At 45.8% G+C, this 17909-nt stretch overlaps 1 protein-coding gene across 1 annotated transcript in view; it reads right to left on the bottom strand.

Moving 5' to 3' along the window:
* IGFBP5 (insulin like growth factor binding protein 5) overlaps positions 1 to 16204 on the bottom strand; it is a 28362-nt gene extending 12158 nt beyond the window's left edge. The window contains exon 1 of the mRNA XM_021002757.2: positions 15131 to 16204. Coding sequence (XP_020858416.1) covers positions 15131 to 15464 — 334 coding nt within the window. The 5' untranslated portion in view covers positions 15465 to 16204. The remainder of the gene's footprint in view (positions 1 to 15130) is intronic.
* Between the last annotated feature and the right edge of the window lie 1705 nt (positions 16205 to 17909).

Raw genomic sequence — 17909 nt, 5'->3', positions numbered from 1 at the left:
AGCTCATCATTTCAAACTAACCCATCCCAAGTTTTCTAATATCCCCTTAGAGTTCCGCTGACTAAGTTTTAATTAAGTCTTTCTTGGGAAAAGAGGGTTTTAAGATTCATTGAATAAGCCCTAAAGCTTACATTAACCTACCACCACCCTCTTTTACTAATCAGGGTTCAAGTAATGGCCACACACCTAGCAATGATACAGAATCTAAACATTCCTGCCTCCACATGTCCTAATGTCAGTACTTCAAGGACTGTTTCATAATTCATCTGACACCATTTTGGGGACAGGTGGGGTTTATGAGTGAAATCTGCATGGTAAAGTAGAGAGAGTAACTGGATTTGGAATTAGATATTACCTGGGTTCCAAGACTGTTCTTGATGCTTACTACTTGTGAGTCACTCAACCAACTTGGGCCTCAGTTTCCTCATCTGTTAATTGTAGATGGCCTCTGAGGTCCCTTTCAATCCCAGATCTATGAGCCTTGGACCTTTCTGAATGTCAGTTTCCTTCTCTGTAAAATGGAAGTCTCAGAGCAGATGACCTTTGAATCTATGATCTGGGCCTACCTTGGGTCTCATGCTTTTTTTAAAAAATCTTTCTGGATGCATCATTGTTGACCTTGACTCCACAGGGCTCAGGCCTTGGGGAGTAAGTAGATAGAGTAAGATGGATGTTAATAATAGACAAAGTACCCTTTGTTTAGTTGTGGGCTAACAGAAAGACAACAGACTCTTGGAGATGGTCTTGGGATTAAGAGAAGGAAGGAATGATCAGAGTCATGATTTAAAGGATTGGAATTTAAGAAAAGAACTGGTAGAATAGCCTGGAAAAAAGAAGACTGGGTGATACTGAAGAATTAGAGAGGAGCAAGCCTTAGATTTGGAGTGAAAAGATCTGAGATTGAAACCTGGTTCTCTAATTCTCTATTTTCTCCTTTAGAAAATGAGAGTAGGTAGTCTAGATCCAGAGTTCTTACCCTGGTGCTTACAAAATTGTTTTTAAATAATATTCTGCTATTTCATTGTGTGTGTGTGTGTATATATATATATATATATATTTTTTTTCTTTTTCTGTATTTAAACCATCTCTGCAAAGGAGTCCATTTGCTTTTCCAAACTGGTGCTAAAGAGGTCTGTGAAAGGTGATCTCCAAGCTTCCTTCCAACTCTAAATTCTAGGGTACTAGGACCGAAGCTAGAAGGGGAGGAATTCAGGTGAGAAATTAGGGAAAGAGTTTGACAGTGGTTCTGTTCTGTTGAACTCTCAAAAGGCAATCCACTTAAAGACAGCCTGGTAGCCAAAGATGGTCAGTAGAGGGAGACAGAGGCACATGCCAGAGAAAACCAAAGCTAGCCCACAGCCTGCTGTCCGGGGTCAGAGCTGAGTTATAAATTATTATGAATATAAACAACTTCTTCAACCTGGAATTTGCGGCCTGCCTTGCTCACACCATCCAAAATTTATCCTGCTAGTTGTGGTTCTCTCCAGTAATTAAAGGGACATGGAGATATGTGGGCACCATAGAGGGTTGCTTAAAAGGGGCTTGGGGTAAGAGTAGACAGTACTAGAAGCTTGGGAGCAGAAGAGAGGGGTAAAGAAGTGAGCTATGCAAAGCATCTGTGCAACCTCGTGGCTATTTCTGATCACCTGGAACAGAAATTGTCTTGGAGAAGAGAAAACACACACACATGCCCAGAACTCTCTTCCCCCAGTCTAAATTCTTTGGCAAGATGGAGAGTGGAGGGGAGGAGGGAGAAGAGGGAGAAGGTACATGAGGGAGAATAGTGCATGCACTATTCCATCCTCGGAAACTCAGGTCAGTCCAGCGGACTAAATGGGCTCCCATGGCCTATCCTTTTGAGGGCTGGTGAGTGGTGGATGTAGAGGATGGGGCAGTCAGCTTCTCTCACATTACTTCCAACTTTGGGGTGGAGGAGAGCCTGAAAGGAGTCTAATAAGCATTTCTGTCTTCTCTTCTCCCCAAATTTCCAACCACAGCCCCTTTAATTTTGGCTTCCTGACCCAGTTTCAAGACTCCTCTGTCTCCCTGGAATCAGATGCCACCCATGTCTGGAGAGAGAAGGGCAGGGGGCCTCAGACAATTTGTTCCCTCTGTTTCAAAGTCTAAAGTACTTGGGGGGATTTGGGGTAACAGATGCTCTCTGTCCTGAACCCTCACCAAATTTGATAATCCACAATTCTCTCTTTTCTCCCCTTCCTGCAGAGCTTATATTTGGAGTTTCCTGGTGAAGACTGGTTCAGTACTTAGGGAGGAGGTTTCTATATTAGTCTTCTCCTTCCCTCCAACCCCATCCCCCTGTCTCTTTCTCCTTTTCCTTCTTTGTCCTGCTTCCTCCTCCTCCACCATTTACTCCTTTCTTCTTCCAGTCACCACTCAGCTTGTCAGAGGCTCCCCTTCACCCCACAAGACTGCTCAGCCTGGCGATTCAATTAGGGCCTAAGCAATCTCTGGAGAAGACAAGGAACATTAACCCTTTCCTGGTCAAAGGTAGGGGGAGAGAACTAATTCAGTCTTAGGCACCATCCAGTCCAAACAGCACCAGAACAGTTAACTCAAAATGCCCAGTTGTTTGTCTATATACTCATTGGAATAGATGGGGCATAGTTCACAAACCTTCCCTGACCCTTCCTCCCTCTTTGTCCCTGCATTGCCCCTTCCTCTTCTCCTCACTCATTGCTGCTCAAATCCCATGCCTCCAGAACCCAATGCAATTTGGGAATGAGGGATTTCAGAAGGGATTTTTCAAGGGTAACCTCTGCAATTGTGTCTCAAGGGAAGAGATAAATTTATTCACAGCCCCCCACCCTGCATCAAGATCCCTGGTTAAATCTCCATCTTCCTTTTCCCTCCACCATGACATTTAGGAACAAAGACCCTCATGTACGGCTAGGAAAACTGAAGCAGGTAGAAGAAGATAGCTACAAATATTTATTAAGCCCTAGAGCCTTCTACTGCCTCTAAGTGAGTTGGAGGTATGAGTATGAGGGAAGAGTGTCTAGAGCTGGATAAGAATAGGATCTGGGCTTTACCTCTTGACATTCATACCCACCCATGCCTACAGATATGTCCTTTTTATCTCATTCTCAGATGTTCTGTTCCTATTACCTCTATTAGGTGACTTTTGACATAGCTTCTTCAACTATAAAGTGAATGGGAGAGAGATGAGAATAGAGAATGATCTATAGAAGTCTTGGTTTGGAAAGAGCAACATCTGACTGGCTGCATAATCCTAAATAGCCATCCTCCTAAGACCCAGGAGATAATGAGCACCAGAAGACTCCCATCCCCCATTCCTTTGGATCTAGGATACAGCAGAAGTCTTAAGTACCTACTGGGAACAGAAGTGATTCAGGAACTCAACTGAGAATTCCAATCCAGGTTCAAATCCATTCTTCAGAGAGCAGTGCCTTATACAAAACAATAGTAGTTTCCATTTATTTAGGATTTTTAGGGAGATTGAGTAGTACAGAGGAAGGTGTGTTGGCTTGGGACTGAAAGGACTTAGGTTCAAACCCTGCCATTTGTCATTCATGTGACCTCGGACAACACAGTCAACCTCCTTGGGTCTCATTATAAAACTCTATGATCCTAAGCCATACAAAATGCTTCCCTCAAAGAAACTTTGTAAAGTAGGAAAGACAAACATTGTCATCTTCATTTTTACAGATGAAGTAACTGAAGCTCAGAGAGTTTAGGCAATTTTTCTGTAGTTACACACTTTTGGTCACAATTCAAGCTCCAATTTCCAGATTACAAATCCTGTACTGCCTCTTTGTGAGCAAGCTCAATTTTTCTTTGTGGGATGAACAAACTCGGTGTTTTTAAAAATTGGCCTATGGAAGCATGGTGTAGGGAGGAGGCCATTGGACTTGGGAGTCAGGAAGACCTGGCTTCAAATCCTACTTCAGACACTTAATAGCTGTGTGATCCTAAGCAAATTAGTTCTCTGTATCTCAGTTCCCTCAACTGTAAAATGGACATAACTGGGTCTAAAGTCTCTTCCTTCTCTAACTCTCTGATCGGATGAACCTGGGCCAGGAGACCCTAGAAAAAAATGGAGGAGTGGGCTCCATACTTGTTCTCCTCTCTTAGAATACCCCAGAGGAAGTAGGATCTCCCCTAGAGAGCTGACTCCAAGCAGCTTGTTAACCTCCTATATCTCCTCTGCCCCTCATCATTTATCCTTGGCCCTGAGCCTAGCTCCCTAGCTCAGGAAGACCTGTCAGCATGTCACCAGGGGCTTTATTTTTGGTCCCCAAGCTCTTAGGAGATGCCCTCTAATACTGAGAGCTGATCCTGAGATAAAATGACTCCACTGATACAATGCTTAATTTTATCCTGCCCTAACTCCTCCTATCCCCAGAACTACGTGTGACTATAAATAATTCTCCCTAGGCCACTCCTGATTGAGAGCCTTGCATAGCCCAACTGAGTGTACCCCTAGGCTCAGCCAGCAGTTACGGGGCTCCTCCTGTGCAGCACCACCCCCAACCTTCACAATGTCTCAGACACCAGTATACAGGTACCCTGTACAGGTTCATCTCACCTTTCCAGGGAGGACACTCCTCAATTCAATTTAACAAGCATTTAAGGAGCACCAGGGACACTATGCTAGGAAATGGAGAAATGAACAGATCCCTTGCCCTCAAAGACACTTACAACATCACATGCCTAACTACAAGGTAATTCAAGGAGGTTGAGAGCACTAATAACTGGGGAGATAAAGGAGGCTTCCCCTAGGAGGCGACTGACATAGGAATTAAGCCTTAAAGGTAGAAGGTGAGTCTAAGACTAGGAGCTGATAAGGGAGTGAATTCCAGATAGGGGATGGGGGGGGGGGCACTAAAGTCTTCGGGGTAAGTACGTGGAGGAGGGAGATGGATTGGGGAGTTGGGAGGGCAGCTAGTAATCTAGTTTGGCTGGAACACAAAGTACTTGGAGTAATTTGAGATAAGACTGGGGAGGAATGACTAATGTGATAGAAAGCTGGGAAGGTAGGTTGTGGAACTCAAAGTTGGAAGACCTCTAAAGCTAGGCCATTTGTATTTTATCCTGGAGGCAATAGGGAGCCATTGACCATTCTTGAGCAAAGGAGTTAACATGGTCAGACTTGTGCTTTGGTAAGATTTGCTTTGGCAGCCATATGGATGATAGATTGGAGAGGAGAGAGACTGGAAATTACTTTGATGTTCCTGCCATTTTATTCCTTTGGAAAACAGAAAGACCACTGGCAGAGATCCATTCATTCTCACTATTAATTCTGGTGGGAGCATGGTGGGAGACTATCCCATGTAGCTTTAAGCTTGGTCTGCCTTTCCTCAGAGGAAAATAGAAGAAATAGAGCTATGTCTCTCAATTCCACTTTTGGTAATCCCGGTCAACAGTCTCTGGAAAGCCCACTCCCTGAGATCCAAGTCCCTTTCTGCTGCTGAAGCTCTTCTGAGCGCTCCACCATGAGAACACGTCTGCCACTCAGAGGCAGCCCATCCACCTCCACCCTTTTTCCAAATGGAAATGGCAACTCTGACATTTAGGGTCATCGCTCATAGCACCGAATTGGGTTAACAGTAAGCAAGTAAGGAGCTTGAGACTGACCTTGAATTCAGAGCCTGGGAAGCCCCTGGCCTTCTGCTGAAACCACCCTTGGTGACCCAAAAGGGTTGCGTGGCCAACCAGTGCATGTAGAACATGAGAATAGGTTGGGTTTCTTTTGAATCTCATCCCTTCACCTTTTATCCTAACAATCATTGGGGCTAGAGGATCACAAAGGCCTTTTGGTTCCAACAGTCCATGGTTCTGAGATTCTGGAAATGCAAATAGAATTGCTTACAAAGCAGACACAATGACACTGAAAAATGGACTAAGTTCTAAGGCTCAATGGTCGATGTGACATTGAGGTCATGTTATTGACCCAGCTGCCTTAGAAAGAAGAAGAAGTGAAGACATTTCCAAGCTTTGCTGGGTTCTTCTTCCATACAGAAGTTGCCCACCTCAACCTGGGTTTAGATGCAGATGGTAAGGCATAAGCCGGTGAATCATCACCTCTGTCCCCTAGCATTCTCGCCAACCAGTCAGCCCCCTGCTAGGACCTGGGCCTGGGAATATTGCCACCACTTGGGAGACCAAAAGACTGGATGAGGACTATGAAAATAATACATAAAGCGTCTCGTTCTCCTGAGGTCTGACAGTTTCCTAGCCCGTCATGCCAAATGACTCAATGGTAATTTGCAGAAAAAGAGAAGGTGTATGGGGAGGGGGGAAGAGAGCTGGTGAGGACTGGGTGGAGGTTTGTAATGCCCCTCCCTGGTTCCTCCTCCTACCCACTCTGTCACTGGCCAGAGTCTGTCTTTCCCCAGGCTCCTGGAAGGGACTGTTTTCTTTTCCTTTGTGGTCAGTGTCAGACGCACATGTTCTGGGCTTCTTTTAACCTGAATTATAGGCTGGAACGGAAATGGGCACCAGCCTTCCAAGAGGAAAACCAACCTAGACAACTGTCATGCTGAAAGGAAGAAGCAAAGGGAAAATCTGCTGGCTTGGGGAGGGTGGGCTCAGAAAGCTCTATTAACCTGTCAGAGCTGAGGAGTCTGACTCCTCTAGCTGAGTGCCTTCCCCTCTGTAAAGGCAGGAGAGATGGTGTATTTAACAGGCAAGGCTGTGACCAACAGGGAGTTGAGACCTCCCCATACCTCAGTGTCACCACTGTGAACAAGGGTACAGTGAGAAAGAGCATGGGGTTTGAAGTCAAAAGATCCCAGTTTAAATCGTAGCTTGGCTACTTACTAGCCCTTTGACCTTTGTTCTCAACCTGTCTGGATCCTGTTTTCCTCATTTATATAACTGGAGGATTTGACCAGATGACTTCCTGGGTTCTATTCCAGCTCTAAAGCTATGACTGCATGGAACAGGAATGACACATTGGGCCTCTCTATTACTCAGTCCATTAGTGTTTAGTGGTCTCTGCTGGTAGCTACCTTAGTACTGTTCTTAGGAGGTGGTCTGGTATCTTCAGATGCGAGATATACAGAGTAGATGAAGATACAATGGGAGTAACGGACTAATGAGAAGAAAGTACTTCCTAATTGCTCATCCTCCCTCCCTCCCTTGTGGGTCTCCTGACTCTCTACTATTCCCTTCCAGGGACAAAGTCTAGGTCGGTTGGAAAGTATAGGTGAAAACGAATGGAGGAGAAAGGTTTTAAGAATAATGATGACTAGCAGAATGGTTCAGCTAGCATCTCAGGAATGGCCAGCTCTGTTAGACAGGGTCTTAGGGAATGGAAATCACATGCCACTTAGCCTGTAGACCACCTCTTCCCAACACTTCCAAGAGAAAAGCCTTAGTACTGGTACAATTTTGGTACTTCTCAGATGGAGCACTAAAGGAGGAAATGGTGCTAACTTCCAGGGTCAATGAGGGAAACAACTGGAGAATATTCTAAGTGGAATTAACTCAAATGGCACTTTCCTCTCTTATCAGGTGTTACCCTTCCTCCTCACCTCCTTGAGTTCCAGTGTACCTCAAACTTCTGATGTTTGTGAAACTCAGTAGCTGGCTATCTGAGATGGATGGGTCACAGTAGGAACCGAAGAATCTTTGGGTCTACCCCATTCCCTCACTTCTTCATCTCTACCTACTTCTACTCGAAATAAGCACTATGCCCAATCATAGGCAAGAAGGCCAATGGAAAGAAGATTGTACAACTCTCTCTTGAGACCAGTTCAAACCTGCACAGCTTTCATCACAGGGAAGTTCTTCCTCATGTCTAACCATATCCTCCTCATGCTGCAGTTTACTTCTTTCTGGCTTTAGAGAGGATGAAAGGTAAATTAGCATCCTTTAAATAGAAAATTTTCATGTATTTGAAGACTTAAATCCAAATATGACCTCTTAGAATAGCCCATTAGTGCTTCCCCACACCCAAAATAATTTTACTTTGTCTATACAGGGTGTCTTAAAACTCCTAGTGCAGTTGGAAGCTATACCTTTAGTAGCTTCCAACTGCACTATGATTTTGGGGACACTGTATTTTGTAGTGATTTCTCTCTCTGTATATATACATACATACATACATATATTTATCTACATATGTATGTATCTATATATGTATATATCTATGTATATACATAGATACATAGATGCATAGATACACACACACACACACACACACATTCCACCCTGTAGAATTTAAGCTTCTTAAGGGCAGAGATCATTTTGGGTTTTTTCTTTACATTTGCAGTTTCTGGCATATAATAGGGCCCTAATAAATGCCTATTGGATTTCTGGTTAAATTATCCTTCTCAATTTTTTCTCCTGGGTATACTCCTCTACCCCTCCAATTCTCTTACCACTACCTTTTCTGCTTCATCTTCACTAAATGGAGATCTGATACACCGATAGGGGCAATGATAAGCCAAGCAGGTCTCCTCTTTATTTTCTGGATGCAATCCCTAAATTTGGGAGCTGAGGCAATAGCCTCTTGGCAGGTCTGTGTCCCAGTTCTAGGCTGAAATGGAGTCCCTCATCTCACACACACACACACACACACACACACACATATTATATACCTCCCATACATATGTGTGTAACATATATGTACATGTTTATACAATATACATATGTATACATAAATACATATACAGAAAATTGGGAGGGTTGGGTAGTAGGAACATAGTAAAGAACTCTGAGGAAGAAAGAAGAGTAAGAGAAGGAGGGGGAGGAGAAAAGGGAAGAGGAGGAAGCAGTCTAGTTCTCAGTTACACATTTATTTATTTCTTTGACCTGGCCCTGGGGACATTTCCACTCATGACTCATCAGAACTCGAGCTGCTCATTGTGCACTGTAAGCTCAGGCAAGCAAGTGTATCTCCTTAACAGTCCTCAGGGTGGGAAGGAAGGGAGAAGCAGGATCAAGTAGATCCCTTTTCTTGCCCCGTGACCCCTCCCCTCCCCTCCACTTCTCCTGTTGTACCTGTTTGGGGTCTAACAAGGGGAGACTTGTCTGAAAATCAAAGCAGTGGATGAGGATGAAGACGCTAGGGTCTAGCTCCTTGACTCTAGCTCCCTTAAAATGTCCTTCTGGGAGTTGGAAGTGGGGCAAAGAGCTGGGAAAAGATGATTTAGAGTTGTTTTAATCCTAGGTAAGGCAGTGGGCTGAAAGCCGAGATCTCCCCCCGAAAACTCTAATAGGAATCTCAACCACTGGTGGAGGCAGAAAATGAAAGAGGAGAAAATTATAGCCTAAAAATTATGGGGAGAGGGAAGACAGAAACAGTGAGGAGGAGATAGCTCCTGTATTATGTTATTTTAGGGGGGGTAGGGAGGACCCCTCCTCAACCCTCTCAACCAATCTCCCTAAGATCAGACTACCTTTCTCCAGAGTGAAATATCAAACTGTAAGGAAACTTCAGAGGTTACCTAGCTCCTGAACAGAAGTGCAAATTCAGCCTTTTGTTGGAGTTTCAGAATTTGGCAGGAGTGGGGGTTGTGAATAGCCCATTCAGGTATCATTCCAGATTTTTGGGAAGATCCCTGACTAATTAGAACCATAGGTTGTTATAAGTAGCTATTCATTTTTTCAGATTGGGGGAGGGGAAATCTTTCCCAAAGATTCTCCTAGTGATGCTAAGCCATTGTATAAATAGGCTTCCTTCCCTTAAAATCCCCAAGGAAAGATTCCAGACTCTGGGATCTCATAGCTCCTACTGCCCTACGACACCCCCCAGTGGCAACTCTGGGCTCTACATCTCTGTTCACAGTACAGGACGAATATCTCTGGATACTTTCTTTGGTTCTGGGAGAGAGGGGGCAATTCTGATGCCACTGACTTGACTTTGACCTCATGGTGCCCTTGGCAGATCCAGCATCTTCTCTTCTCCCAAGAGAAGCACAAGATCAACTTGGCAGGAATTCCCTTCCCTTTCCTGCTTAGGGACAGTATCAATGCCTTTCAGTGTCTCAACCAAAGAGTCTTCTGAGCTTTGAAATGAATATTCAATAAAAGAAAATTAGCTCAGACTCTTTATCTCTCCACCCATTTCCTTTCTCCATTACCTACTCTCTTCCTCTTGTCCAATCAAAATTAGGAAACCTTAACTGAAAACTGTTTTGCTAATCCTGGTGAAGGCAAGGTCCTCCAAAGTTCATTTCATCCAACCCCCTGCTTCTGAAGAGGAAGTTCCTTCTCCTGGTAACAAGAGGTGGCCTTATTAGCCCAGAGAATGAAGAAAAGGAAGGAAGAGGATTAGAGTATAAAATAGAGACCTCACTGAAAGGGTATGGGTGGGCACACAAGATGCTCCAGGGTTGGTTTACTATATATATATATACACACATACATACACACACACACACACACACATATATGTATGTATGTGTGTATATGTGTGCATGCATGTATATATGTGTATGTATGTATGTATGTGTGTATGCATATATATGCATGCATATGTATATATGTGTGTGTGTGTGTGTGTGTATATATATATGGAGAGAGAGAGAGATTCTTTCTTTCCTCTTCCTCATAGGCAACGGTTCTCTGCTCCCATGATCTTTGCTCTGACTTTCACTCTGACCCCTAACCCTGAGCTTAATGCAATTTTCCAGGCTACTGCTATGGGTATACCTGACCCCTTCCCTCCCCCTCCCCCCAACTCAAGTTCCACTCTTTCAATCTACAGTTTCCCTACGTCTGTGAAAGCTGGAGGCCATATGGCAAAGCTAAAGAAGAAACCCAGGGGAGGAGACAGAAAAGGGGGTAGGGTGGGGCAGATAGAGAAAGGAGAAAGAAGTATTAGGGGAGAAAAAAGAAGAAAAAGGGAGAAAGTAGCTCTCTCTGTTGAACTGCATACTTCTCTTGTTTGAGCTGACACAGCAGAAAAAAAAGAAAGGAAAAAAGAGGAAATTAGAAAAAAAGGGAAAAAATCTAGTTAAGAGTTTAATCTGTCTGTTGCTCTCCCAGTTCTAGCTATGGTTGGCTCACTAGGAAACCTTTCAAAGGCTTTTTTTTTTTTTAAAGGAAAGGAAATGAAGAAGGAATCTGGCTCCCTCACTTTTCCATGAGCTTGTTCAACTCAGTGGACATGAATTTGGCTAATAAAACCAGCTTTGGAACTCAGTTTCCACATGATTCTTGGACTAGGCAGGGAACTGTAGTTAGGCTGACCGTGGAAGCCGGAAAGTGAGAAATTGATGACACCTTGCCCCACCCTCCCCACCTGTTAGCCAAAAGGCTGTAAATTCCATACCCCCAAATCCCTAATGATGAGGTCCTCATTTTTTGATTAGGTGATGATTTTTATCCTGTGTCCCCTGAACAGATAAAAATCAGTGTGGTATAGTCCCACATCTGACACTTGCTAACCTATGATAGTGAATAAAGTCGATTCACTGGAGTTTGTTTCCTCACCTGTACAATATGGAAATTAACACTTACTCCTGCCTATCTCAAAGAGTTGTTCTGAGGATCAAATTTATGTAGAACAATTTGTGAGACATAAATTGATATTAGATATAAGCTATTTCTCTCTGCTCCAACTCTTGAATAGGTTAGAAACTTGAATTACTAAAATACAGAAAAAGCCCTGCCCTTCATCTTCACAACCCTTGTCCACTAGACTCCCCCTAAAATTTCGCCCTTTCCCTGGCTGACAATCTTGTCACCCCTTTCTGTAATCCTGGACATCCTATTGGGATATAGTACACCCCCATACACATTTTAGTAATGGAAAATACATATAGGAACTGCTTCAGCTATTATAATACAGTACAATCATAAAACTTGATCTCTGTGTACGTTTCTCCCTTTTTAGCTTAAATCCAGGTTCCCTCTGTGTTTTTCAGGTTCACCATACTCTACTCTCTCTCTCTCTCTCTCTCTCTCTCTCTCTCACACACACACACACACACACACACACACACACACACACACTCCTCTATCTATCACAAACATAATCTTCCTTTGATATATAAAGGCATATGATGGGTTGTGCCCAAAAGTAAGGTGGAACACTTCAAAAGGCTATCCCTCAACCCCCCCCCCAATCAATTGCCTAATTACCTCACACTGGGTCTAGTACAGTGCATAGCACACAGTAGGTGCTTAATAAATGATTTTTTGCTGATTGATTGATGGATTACAATCACCGTTTATATCTTCATATAGGTTAGTATGCTGTGATTGTAATTCTTTCTCTCAAATCTTGACTGTTAAGCTAACTCAACACACTTGTGTCTCAGGCTCTTTCTCTGCCTTTGGACTTGTGACCAAATGGGTGATAGCAATCTGGCTCTTGAGCTCCCTCTAGTTGCTCAGCAACACGCCTATGAAGACATATTTTGCTATGCCTTCTTTTTCATTCTCACACTTTACATTGGAGAAGCCACGGCTGCTTTCCACCTCCTTTGTTCTGACCTCTGAAACGGTGATTTTTTTTTCATGGTCTTTTTTCCCCCTGTGGTGGTCTCAGGACAAGCCCAGTCACTTTGGACATTTCTCCTTCCACTCCCTCCCTCACACTCCCATCTCTCAAAAGGGTGGAAGTCTAGGGGATGGTAGAGGCTGGGGGTGGTAGAAGAAGAATCTTATTTCTTCCCTTGCCAGCCTAGCTTCCCTGTGCCACAAACTGGTTAAAGCTATTCTAATCACTCTGTCCCTAACTCTGTAACTTTCAAGGACTCCTTTAAATTGTTGGGGTAGGGGGGTGAGGCTGGGGCCAGGCGATAGATGATGTCTACGTTCCCTTCCAGAATGTTTGAACGTTCTGAGATTCCAAGATGTGGCCAGACCCCATTCACAGAAAGAAACCTTCTGGCAAAGCCAACCAGCTCATGTATGTCATACACCTGCTCTGGGGGCGGTGGGGGTGGGGCAGGAGGGGCGCCCATAAGAAGGCGGAGCGAGGGGGCGGGGAAGCCAGCCTGGCCAGACAAGGGAACCCAGCCCCCTTGCTCACGGGTGGCACTAGCCAGTTGCTCGAAGGCATGAGGGTGGGGGAGGGGAGCAGCAGTTTTTGGTAGCATCACGCTTAGGAAACAGCCTAAGCTCTTGGAGGACTGGGACGCCAGGGTCCTTCAAGCTGCTCTGCTTGGAATGTCTGTCTCCCTAGCCCTTTCACCAACAGTCTCTCTCCCTCTTTCACACACACACACACACACACACACACACACACACACACACACACGAGCGGCGCATGACGGTGTTTGGGGATACTTTGCATAGTTGCAGTGTGACCAGGTTATTACACAGCGTGCTAGGTTCCAAGACAGGAAATCAACTCATACCTTTTCCCCGGCGCTAAGCTAGTTCAAATTCATATTTCTGAGGATCAAGGCCGGTCCAGCCGCCCTTTTTTTTTTTTCTCCTAATAAAAATAACCGGGTTCTGGGCCACCTTCCCAGCGCCCCGCCCTCTCCATGGCCCCCACCACCTTTCTCAAAATGCAGCCCTTGGAATTACTTTTTGATCCAAGCCCACTGAAGAGGGTGGCCGGGGTGGGAACAGGGGATAGAGGCAGACAACCCGCTGGACACTCAAGCCACAAGATGTCACCCGGGAAAGCCGACCTGCCTTCAAGAGTCTGGCGAGCGCGACCACACTGTTCCCGGACACCACAACTCCTTTGCACTGCACTATGGAAAAGAGTGTGTGCGGGGTTAGAATGTACGGGCATACAGTGAGGTGGGGGGTGGGAGTCAACAATGGCTGGGGCTGGGGTTGGGGGCGGGGAGGGAGGTGCACCGGGATCTGAGCCAGGAGGCTTCTCCACGTTCAGAATTTCTAAGCGCAGTTTTGCTAACCCCCTCTGAAAGGAGTCAATTACAGTCAGTCTGGGCGGGACGTGCCCATGGCTCTGATCTGGGACCTCTGGCTCACGTTTCTCTCTCGATTTTCCTCCCTCCCTCGCTTTTTAAGGATCAGGTAAAGTCGAAAGGGGATGGGACCGGAAACGAGCCCCAGACCTTTCCTCATTGAGCCCGGAGCCCTGTCAATCACTCAGGCCAAGAACTCCAGGATGCTCGACAAGGGAGGGGGGGGTGTAGTTTTTTGAGGGGCGGAAGTTACAGGTTGGGAGTCTTAGCTGCACAAACTACAACACTTCTGGAGTGTGCCCCCCTCCACATCTCCCCCCATCTTTTCTTGAATATGATATGTTCTTGACTCCCAGTACACTTATTCCCCAGAGAGTAGGGATCTGCCGAACGCTTGGTTGGGAGTATTATAGATGGAGACAGGGAGGGGTAGGGTGGAGAGCAGCTGGAGGAGGTTGGATATCAGAGTCACCAATCTTTCTCCCGCCACCTTCCCACCCTCACCTTTACCCCGCGGTACAATTCAAATTTCTAGGGCTGCTGCGGAAGAGCGGGTAGGAAAAATGCCAGGAGAAGCAGCCCAGCTTTCCTTCTTTGCTGATGGAGACTGGGCAGCGAGCCAAGCCCAGGCGGGAAGGTGCGCGAGGAGAGGGAGGTGGTGGTGGTGTGGGAAAGAGAAGGAATTTTGAATTTTAAAGCCTATCATTCACCTCAAGTTCAAAAGCACTGATCTTGCGTGAGAAAAATAAAAATAAAAACAGCCTTCTCGAAAGCAATTTGCCATTGGTAATGAGGGTGGGGTCCTGAGAATTATATAAGTGGACCAAGAGCGGGGGGGGGAAGGGAAGGAGAAGGGGTGGCAAGGGGTGCAGCAGCAAAGAAAAGAATGACCCCTCTCTCTAATTAAAAGGCGAATCTTTTTTTTTTCTAGTTAGGAACAAATTGCGAAGGGGGGGTGGGTAGGTGGAAAATTAATGTGCTGGGATAGTGGAAAGCACCACTCCAGACTGGAGTCTGGGGGTGTCAGGAGTTGGAGTAGAGAATCCCAGCTGAGATCAGCAGTTGGGAGGGGGTAGGAGAACAGCAAAGGGAAAATGGGGGAAGGGGGGTCCGCGAGGTTGCGAAGTAGCCTAGAGCAGCAGGATTGGGCAGGTGCCTCCAGTATCGTGGAGAAAAAATTCCCAACACCCAAGTCCAGGCTGGCTCCAAGCCACTTGCAAAGGAAGGGAGATTGTGGGTTTCAAGCACTTCCCCGCTAGCCTCCCGCCGCGCAATGAATGACCCGGAGTATAAGACTCCCTCACCGATCTTGGCTTGCTCGCGGTAGCTCTTTTCGTTGAGGCAGACCCCGCGTCCGTGCAGGAGGGCGTGCAAGGGCTTCTCCTCGTCCTGTCGGGGGAGGCAGCGGAGCCCTTGGGCGCAACGCTCAGTGTACACTCCGCACGACTGCCCCTCGTTCAGCGCGCAGGTCATGCAGCAGCCGCAGCCGGGCTCCTTGACCAGCTCGCAGCCCAGGGGGCTCGGGGGGCACATGGACAGAGCTTTCTCGTCGCACGCTTCGCAGTGCACGAAAGAGCCCAGGCCTTGCGCTGCTCCGATGCAGGCGGACAGCAGCAGGAACACCGTAGGCAGCACCATCTTCTTAAAGTTCCCCCTTACCTTGGGGCACGGTGCGGGGCTGGGGAGACTGTGGGGGCAGGGTGTGTGTATGGAGGGCCGAGTCTTAATATCTACCCAGCTACCTATTGTCTTGGAAACAAGACAAGGACTTTCTTCCTTTTCCTCTCCCTACCAGGATTTTTAAAAAAAAGCGTTGGGGAGAAAAATTGAGGTGATGGGAGAGCTAGTCTCAGTTGCAAGAATTAAAGCTTGCAACAGTTTGGGGCAAAGAAAAAAAAATCACCAGGTGAAAGGAGAAAGAGGAATGGAAAAATAACCCCCCAAAATCCCAGCTCACCTGTCTTTTTAAAAGTGAAAAAAGCCCCACAAGACAGGTCACCCCAAAGCAATCACCGGAAAATGTGCTTGAAGGTTGGGGAGGAGAAGTTTTTAAAAAAATCGAAGCTCACACCCGAGTGTGAAATCCCTGTCCTCCCTGTGAATGCATCAAGTGGATCGGGATTGCCACAGACCAGGTAGAAGGCTGCTGACAAAAAAAAATATATATATATAAGCGAGAATTTTTTTACTATATAAAACCCCCTCTTTTCTCCTGTCCACCACCTCTTCCAAATCGTCAGGTTCTCTGCAAAGCACGAATAAGAGTCCTGCGGAAGGAGGAAGAAGGGGGAAATATTATAAAAGCACCACCACTTTGTAGCTCTCCCAACACTTTTCCCCTGGAGAAGTTTCTAAAGAGACTGATTATTGCCGAGCAGGCTGTCTTTTTTAAATAGACGTCCCCCTGGCTGCCGGCCAGCCGTTCGCTGCAACCCGAGAGCACACGACACCCAGTCTGAAAAGATGCCAGCAACTCGCGCAATATTGCAGCGCACACTCACACGGCCTGGGGGGTGGGGCGAGGACTTCGAGACACCGAGCGGGCTCTCCCTCTAGTCGTGAACACCACCCCTCCCCCCGGAATGTAAGGAAGGGGCGCAGGATTTGGGCTGCTGGAAAGCGGGTCAAGCAGAAAGGAGAACCAGTTCTCTTGCAGGGATGGACACAATAAGACGTGTAACTCTGTCTCACCCCACCCCCACTCCAAGACTCACACGCCCCGGGCTCAGGGAGCTGGAGGGAGAAGCGGTTCAGTTTAAGCCAACTCTATATATACAGAGTCGAAGAAAATCTTTTCTAAGCCTTGCAAATCGGCTGTTTGCTGATGTGTATTTAAGTTACCATGTAAGGTTTGGGAAGATGGGGTTGGGGGGGTGAGGCGGTGGCTGGAGGTGGTGGGCTGAGTGTTTTTAAAAAGGTAAAAGAAAAAAGATTTTTTTTGGAAACTGCAAATTTCTATTTACCTGGTTCTCTTAAATGACCATTCAATCCCTTTGGGCTATGTTATTGGAACAGGGATGCTTGTGAGCCCCAATTCCACCTTACTCGGCCTGTGTCTGTGTAAGTGTAGTGTGTATGAATGGACAGGTTTGTAGGTTTTTTTTTTTTTTGAGGCAGTGGGCAGCACAAAATTTAATATTGTCAGCAGTGAGGAAAGAGTTAAGGTAACATTCACTGTTTAGGAAAGCCAAACAATTAAGATTATTGGTGAGAAAATCTAGTTATTTTTAAATCTACCTCATGAGCATAATCTCGGGATATTCTTTTGGGTGGATAAGCTTGTTGGACTTATACTGCCATCCCCTTTGGGTTTCTTTCAGCTTTATTTCTAAGGACCTTCAACTAGATAGAGTGGTGTGTGTGTGTGTGTGTGTGTGTGTGTGTGTGTGTGTGTGAGAGAGAGAGAGAGAGAGAGAGAGAGAGAGAGAGAGAGAGAGAGAGAGAGAGGAGAGAGAGGGAGAGAGAGGGAGAGAGGGAGAGAGCAGGAGAGCCTGCCTGGAATAACAATAATCATCTTACAGATATACTGTGTAAATTAGGGTCCCTCTTCTGCAACCAGAAATGTTATGAGACCAGCTGAAACCCACCACAGTTGGGACACATGCTGGCCTAGCCCAATCTTCCTCCCAAACCTTTCTTAATAAAATGCAGGGAAACCTCAGGCTAGAGTAGAGGTATCAAATTGGAGCTGAACTGAAATTAATTTAGGAAATGAGCTTCAGAGACCCAGGAAAGGAACACATACCCAATAATTTCTAGGTGTCATTTTTTTTTTTAATTTGGGAGTGGATAGGAGCTATCTCTCTCTGCTTTCTCTCTTCTTTCTTTATGAAATTTCCTTCAGACCAGGGGCTGTATTTCATAGAGTTTGCCACTAGACTGCACCCTTATCTATGATTAAAAAAACTGCAGCAGAGTTTGCTTAAAACACTTAACTGGCTGGCCATGCTGAGCAGATGACCATTTTATGTTGCTAACGTTCCCACATTCCCTCTCATCTATCTGTTTGCTATAGGGGATATTAAGGAACAAGGCATTGAAATATAAAATTGGACTTTCCCTTCTTCCCAAACAGAGTGGGGG

The sequence above is a fragment of the Phascolarctos cinereus genome, unplaced genomic scaffold, assembly GCF_003287225.1.
Source record: "Phascolarctos cinereus isolate Bilbo 61053 unplaced genomic scaffold, phaCin_HiC Scaffold_7;HRSCAF=346, whole genome shotgun sequence".
NCBI classification, from domain to species: domain Eukaryota; kingdom Metazoa; phylum Chordata; class Mammalia; order Diprotodontia; family Phascolarctidae; genus Phascolarctos; species Phascolarctos cinereus.
Note: the sequence above shows the minus strand (reverse complement) of the source record. Positions and strands in the feature narration are given on the sequence as shown.